At 30.2% G+C, this 7,768-nt stretch overlaps 2 protein-coding genes across 2 annotated transcripts; both read right to left on the reverse strand.

The window, feature by feature from the left end:
* Positions 1 to 5,796: 5,796 nt before the first annotated feature.
* On the reverse strand, positions 5,797 to 6,348 carry EIN_270910 (heat shock 70 kDa protein II, putative; the record flags this gene model as incomplete). The annotated part of the gene is made up of 1 exon (XM_004256569.1): positions 5,797 to 6,348. One exon carries the CDS (start codon positions 6,346 to 6,348, stop codon positions 5,797 to 5,799), a length of 552 nt encoding a protein of 183 aa, XP_004256617.1.
* A 42-nt stretch (positions 6,349 to 6,390) lies between these two features.
* EIN_270920 (heat shock protein, putative) lies at positions 6,391 to 6,939 on the reverse strand (the record flags this gene model as incomplete). The annotated part of the gene is made up of 2 exons (XM_004256570.1): positions 6,391 to 6,614; positions 6,840 to 6,939. 2 exons carry the CDS (start codon positions 6,937 to 6,939, stop codon positions 6,391 to 6,393), a joined length of 324 nt encoding a protein of 107 aa, XP_004256618.1.
* Between the last annotated feature and the right edge of the window lie 829 nt (positions 6,940 to 7,768).

Below are 7,768 nucleotides of genomic sequence, written 5' to 3' on the forward strand. Positions count from 1 at the left end.
AATTTATTTATATTTAGTCGAATGAAGCAACAAAAAATTAATTAATAATTTATTAAAATAAACTATAATAAAATTATCTTCTTGTTGTTTTATTTAACTTAAAACAACAACATATTTTTTAAAATGATTTTTTAAACATCTTATTATTCAACTTATTAAACCAATAAAAGGTTATATTTTTTTTAAGTAAAATATAAACTGTTTTTCATAAGTCGGTACTGTCATATTTTTTAGAACTTCCTAAAGTCCCGTTTTTATTATTGTTTTTTTCCTAAAAAAACAAAAAATTGAAAGTACCGACTTTATTTTGAAAAAAATTCCAATACAGTTATATTATTTTCGTAAAAATTCGGGAAAATGTTGGATTATTAGCCAGCCTTTTCCAAAAAACCCGATCCCGTTATTTGATTTGACCTCAACTCGATACTTCGCAACATATACACAGCATTGTTGACATAAAAACACAACAATGAACGTTTAAGTGAATTTGGATGGTGTTGTTCGTGTCGAGTTTTAACTCAATATTACTCTCGTTAAAATTTAATTTCAATTAAAAACAAACTGTGGTTTTCTATTCTGAATAAAAAATAATGAAATAAAGAGTTCCAAAAACACAAAAAAATAAATTACAGCAAATGTTTGATAATTTTGACAGACACAAGTCAAAGGGCAACACAAGAAAAAACAATAATGTTTTGTTAAAGAGTGGGGAAAAAGTCACACCAGGGGAGAAAGCCACACCATAATTCTTTTCGATTCTTTTTACTCAAAAGAACTTTCTTTTTTATTTATAAAATAAATTCAATAAAAACGGTGTTTTTGTGTGATTTCGGAATCGTGTTGATTCAAGTTTTACTAATTTTCTTTATGTTGATTGCAATTATTTACTCTTTTAAAAAAAATAAAAAGACTATATTAAAAAAACAAGTTTTAAATAATAATTTTATATAGTTAATTTATAATAATTTGATGTATTAAGTTTTATTGTGTTTCAAGTTTAATCCAAGACAAATTCTATTTAATAGTTAATAACAAATCGAAAAAACTGAGATATCCTCCAAAAAAGCAAATATCTTTTTCAAAGGATATGTATTTGAACATACATATCTCACATACACGACATTTAAATAAATTTAAAAATTAAGCATTAGATACGTTCATATAATTACATCGTTATTGATATATCACTTTGTTTTTATTACACAGAATTAAATAAAGTAAATCGACAATTGGTACTTTTGAGACCATATTTGTTTTTACCACCTGTCGATGTTTAATCACGATTTAATATGCAAAACTTTAAAAATATTGTGCTGAATAAACACACTTTAAAAAGAACTATAGTTCAGTTACAAACATTCAAGATACAAACAACAATTTTAACGATTTGAGGATTTTTAAAAATTCAATTAAAATTTGAAACCATGTAATTTTGACATAAAATAAACAACTTTTTCAATGATAATTGTTGAATTTTCCCGTTTTTTTACAAAATAAACAACCCAATTATAAAACCAAAATATTACAACTGAAACACAAACAAATTGAAAATATAAAATGTATAAAGCATTTTTGAACAATATTTCATTTATTTTGCTTTTCCCAAATCTAATAACAACATTCATTGATTATGAAAAGGCCTTACCATAGATCAGAACCAACCAAAAAATGTGTTATACAGTTATTGATCCAATTAAAAATGATAAAATCATAACTTTTTGTAAAGAAAATGAACCCGAAATATTAAACAAAAAGGATTTAAGAGAACAAGTCATTTTCATTAAAGATGCCAATACAACATTTTCAATGGCATCAATATCAAAAGTACTTGGACGTAATTATGAAACGTGTAAAGGACTCGCTAAAAAGCCCGAAGTCCAAAAACCAACAGGAAGAGCTCCATTAATTACTGAAGATGCAAAGGAGAAAATTGTCAAGGAAATCATTGACAAACAAAACACCACAAGACCAATGGACTCTGCTGCAATTTGTAAGTTGGTCGGTTCGAAATGTGTTTCAGAGTTGAGCAAAAAGCAGTCCCTCGATTGGGTCAGACATAATACGGAAATACGACCCATCAAGATTTCCCCAATGGAAAGTGAAAGAGCTCTACTTAATCCCGAGTTGTTGAGAGAATACATTGAACGTGGAAAACGTTTACTCAACAACGAACACCAATACTGCCGCAATGAACAACGTTTAGTTGGTGTTGATCCACGTTTAATTATCAACATTGACGAGAGTGGGTTCATTCCTTTTGTTGACACCAAGAAAAAGAATACTTATTGTGACAAGTCGCAGCCTCTTAAAACGTTCTTCCCGGTTGACCGAAGTGTGAGGAGAGTGACTTTGGTTGGTGGGATTTGGGGTGACAACACCAAGCTCAAACCATTGTTTATTGTGTCTAGAAAGACAATTAACTTTGACATTGAAGAGTACCTCCCTTTTGACCAAATTACCATTTGTTACCAACCAAAGGCTTTCATGACCAAGACATCTTTGTTTATTGGCAGAAGAATGTTCTTCTACCAGAACTAAACAAAAGAAGAGCAAAGAACAAGGAAGAGTGGGCAGTGGTGGTGATGGATGGTCTTGGTTCACATTTCAGTGAAGAAGCATCTAAGTGGTTCACCGACAACCACGTGGCTGTGTTGAAATTGTGCCCGCACTCTTCACACATTACCCAACCACTTGATGTGTCTGTGTTTGGAGTTCAAAAAGTTTGTTTTGTGTTAAATTATAAATTTATTAAACATTAATTATAATAAACTAAACATTAGAAACTTATCCAACTTCCTCAAGTCGACGAAGACTTGAGTCTCGAACCGATTGATTTAAGATCATTGGACCAAGTTTTGGGTACTTTGAACTTAGAAGAAGCCAACAGTGCCAAAGGCAAGAAAAAAGACATCATTAGGGATCTATATGCAGGTAGATTGACAAAGGCTGATTTAGTTGAATTCACCAGAAGTCCTTTGTCCAAACAAATAATCTCTATCTACGCGTCTTGGGACAAAGCGACTTCTGGTGTTACCATTGTCAACGCGTTTAGAAAGTGTGGGTTCTTCAACACCCAGTGCGTCAAGGGCGGAGAGACTTGCTTGCGTGTCAAGTTCTTCCCAGAAAGGTCAAAACTGATGATGACTTTTTTGGGTGAACTAGTGTCTTTTGAAAGAGAGCGATTTGTTGGAAGGAAAAAAGTGATAGCTGCACACGACATACCGGAGTTCGAAGATGAGTATGAGAATAGCGATGTTTCCCAAGTAGTTTAATATCGAAAACTACAAACGTAATTCGACTTGGTTAAATGGTTTTTCGATTCTTTTTGTTAAAAATATAAAATATTGAAACATGGAAAATGTATTTAAAAATAATAAGTATATTAATATATCATATTTGTATAATAATTATATTATATATTATAGTTAAAATAAAACCCATAATATTAGTTTAACAGAGTACTTCAAATCAAAAGATAAATTATTTCTCAAAGAGTAATTGAATAATTCTTAAGGTGGGTTTGGTTTAGAATATTTTTCAAAGCAATAATATAGTTATATTATATAATATGTTAATCTAAATAAATTTAATAAAATTCAAATTTAAATTGTTGTTGTTCATAATCGATGTATTAATACTAATAGTATACAGATTAATAAAAAATATGATAACTGTAATTGATAATTGAAATATAATTCGATGATAAATGCCAAAGTTTGTTTTGATTATATCACATTTTTATCATAATTTTTAATATATATTGATGTAAATTTAAATTTGTTAGTTAGGAAAAAATGCGATATTATAGTACTTCATAAAGGTAGTAAATACTTATCAAAAATACAAAACTTGAATCAACACGATTCCGAAATCACACAAAAACACTGTTTTTATTGAATTTATTTTATAAATAAAAAAGAAAGTTCTTTTGAGTAAAAAGAATCGAAAAGAATTATGGTGTGGCTTTCTCCCCACTCTTTATTGGATATTTTAAAAATGATGTTCTTACTAAATGATCAAAGAGAATGTCGACTTTATAAAACCCAACAAAGATAAGTTATCAAATCATTTTGTTATTTTTATTGTTATTGTGACAACACAACTAAGCATACTAATTTCCGAACGAAGCTTTTGTTTTGTGAATATTTCATTAATTATTAAAATATTTGATAATGAAAAAGATTGACATGAAGTTTATTTGCTTTTGTACTAAAATGCACTTTTGGGATCATTCACATGTTTTTTAGAAACAAAAATCCCGTTATTTCAAATTTTATATGGATTTTTTAAATGCTTAAAAAATTTTCAAGTAAAAAAATATTTTTTGAAAACTGTTTTTCTTTTTTTTACTTGGAAAAAATAAGTGAATTTATTACAAAAAACAATTCCCAAAAATAATAAACAAAATATATGCAAAAATCGGGACATTCAAATACCGACTTTTGAAAAACAGTTTATATAATTTAAAAGCTATTTGTTTATTTGTGGTAAAAGATAATTATTTATCTTGATATTACAAAATATTTTTAACCAATTTATCGACTTTAAATTGTGAATCATTTTCAAAATAATTATTATGACCCAAATAGAGTCATTTGCTTAACGTTGTCTGCCGATTTTTAGACCATTATAAATGGAATATTTCAGGAATTTTTTTGAAAAACCCTAAAATTGTTGTTTCAATATTTTTCCCAGTTTTTTTTCATTTTTATTTAATTCCCGTTTTTTAAAACAAAAATCATTTTTTTTGTCAAAAAGACAACGTTTGGAAAACAGACAAAGTTTATCGACTGACTCTATGTATTTTTTATTATTAATAAACAAATAAAAAATGTATTTTTGAACAACAATTAAATTCATGTTTTTATCAAATTACAAGATATATATTGTATATTATATTAAAATCCATTATAATACATAATAATATATTATTGTGTATATTATACATAAATATATAATATATTTTATTCAAATAAATAAAGAAAAATGGACATGGGGAGAAAGGATGGGAATATAGGGGAAATATGTAATTTGTAGGTTAGTTACATCTTTCTGTGTATGAAGATATTTTTTCTATTTTGTCAGCCTTGTTTTAAAAACTATATAACGAGTTATATTTTTATTATTAATTTACTATCAAAAATATAATTATTTCCAAAATTACATTTCATCATGGACAAACGCAAAACAACAAGTACTTTTGTTATAAATTAATTGTTAAAAAACTAATTAAAATTTAAATTGTTTTTTTTGAATCACTTCGAATAACTTTGCAAAGATAAGTGAATCACATAAGTCGACCTCTTCTATCTTTGATCCCTTTGTGTCGCTCTTCTTTGTTCCCTAATGTTGTGCACTGGGCATGTTACCAGCTGCTGCATTCTGTTGATACATTTTAGTAAAGATGGGCTGGATATTAGCCTCAGCTTCTTCTGTTTCTGTGTGTATTCATCTTTTGATGCCGATTGGTTCTTGTCGAGCCAGTCGAGTGTCTCCTTGATAATTGCTTCAATTGCCGCCTTGTCGTATGGTGAGAGCTTTGCTGCAATTTGCTCGTTGAGTGCGTTTTTCATCGAGTAGCAGAAGTTTTCAAATATATTCTTCCCCTCGATACGCTCCTTCATCTTGTCGTCCTCTGCCTTAAACTTTTCTGCGTCTGCAACCACCTTGTCGTATGTACTTTTGAAAGTTTTCCATTGTCGTTAGTGATTGTGATCTTGTTCTTCTTTCCCGTTGTCTTGTCTTCAGTTGAGACATTCAGAATCCCATTTGTATCAATGTCAAATGTGACTTCAACTATGGGACTCCACGTGCTCTTGTGAGTGATGTGTAGAAGTCGATGCCTTCATACAACTGGTCGACTTCGATGTTTGTTGTTGCTGCCGATGACAGTGTACGCTTTGCCCTTTCACATGATGTTCTGAGTCTTCTGACAGCTCGTGCATTGCCTGGAATGTCTTTCTTGTACTTTCTCTTGAATTTGGCAATGAAGTGGTTGACCATTCTGTTATCAGAGTCTTCGCCATCAAGGTGTGTGTTGCCGTTTGTTGCCTTCACTTCAAAGACGCCATCGTCAATAGCAAGAAGTGAGACATCAAATGTTCCACCACCAAGATCAAAGATCAAGACGTTCTTTTCTCTCTCCGTCTTCTTGTTAAGTCCATATGTTATTGCTGCTGCTGTTGGCTCATTGATGATTCTGAGCACATTGATGTTTGCAATTGTGCCTGCTTCCTTTGTTGCCTGTCGCTGTGAATCGTTGAAATAGGCTGGACATGTGATGACTGCGTTGTTGACTTTCCCACCAACAAACGCCTCTGCAGTCTCCTTCATCTTCGTCAGCACCATCGAACTGATCTCTTCTGGTGTGAACTTTTTTGTCTCTCCTTTTTACTCCACCTGAATCAATGGCTTGTCATTGCCATTGTTGACCACAGTGAACAACCAGTGCTTCATATCCTCTTGAATTGTTGGATCACTGAAGCGTCTTCCAATCAGTCTCTTTGCATCAAAGAATGTATTCTTCACATTCATAGCAATCTGGTTCTTTGCTGCATCGCCAATCAGCCTCTCACTGTCTGTGAAGACAACACATGATGACTTGTTCTGTTGCCCTGATCATTTGCAATTTCCTAAAAATGGATTTCGCATGCCTTTTAACTATAGTATCTTTATCTCTCCAATAGTCACCAATGCATCATTCGATGCTATCAAACACTCCGCATTCGTTTTCCCTACTTCACCTTTTACACCAACAATCACTACTAAATGAGTTGCGTGGATGAATCTAACAAGAGGTGATGGTATAATATTACAAAAGTACATAAAATCCGTCTAACAAATTTTGACGGACAGTTTCTTCCCAAATTTCTTCTCCACCTTTATCAAGAACTTGAATATAGAAGCCGCAAACTTCTTCTCTGTTCGATCATTGATCATAGATCTAGATTGAGATCATCAGTAACAAGTTTCTTCCAGTTTCAAAGGACTTGACATAAATCTCTTTTAAATGGTTTCTCGTGACAAGACTTTTTTCTCAAAAAGTAAACCTGCTTGATTTGATAAACTTGTTTGATTTTTAATTATAGTTTTCATAATATAATTTAATTTATTATAAATTATATCATAAAATTAATTATAATTATTTAATATATTATATAATTAATAATAGTTATTGTATAATTAATTACCCATAATATTAAATTATGTATGTATTTATTGATTTATAGTTTGATTTTATTTAAATTATATTAAAAGGTGAGGTTTAATAGAAGGATATCGGTTGATTCATTAATCATTCCAATAGCCCTTTTTTGCCCGTTCACCTTGATGGGTGGGTCGTTTTATAGTTTTATTTGATATTGTTGAAGTAGTATATATATTGTGCCGATTTCGGACACTCGCTTCTCTCGCATCCTCAATCTTTACAATATGTTAAAATCGTTGTAAATATAAGTAGTATGTAAATTTACTTTATTAAAGTACTCCGGGTTCGCGTTTTCAACGCTCTCATCCTCCGTACTTTTTTTCTACCTTATATATATTAATAAATAAAACTCCCGCTTGAAAAAAAGAACAGGGTAACTATTAAAAAATAGTACGGCACTTTTGTCTTTTTAGAAAATTTAAGTAGTATATTTTGGAAACAAATGGTATTAAATGGAAACAAATGGAATTAAATTATTTATTAAATAACATACTTTTACCATGTTTATACATGTTTGTACCTGGATGTTAACATTATTTTACAATATATCTCCCTTATAAT

This window comes from Entamoeba invadens (genome assembly GCF_000330505.1).
Source record: "Entamoeba invadens IP1 unplaced genomic scaffold scaff_1105074724503, whole genome shotgun sequence".
Taxonomy (NCBI): domain Eukaryota; phylum Evosea; order Mastigamoebida; family Endamoebidae; genus Entamoeba; species Entamoeba invadens.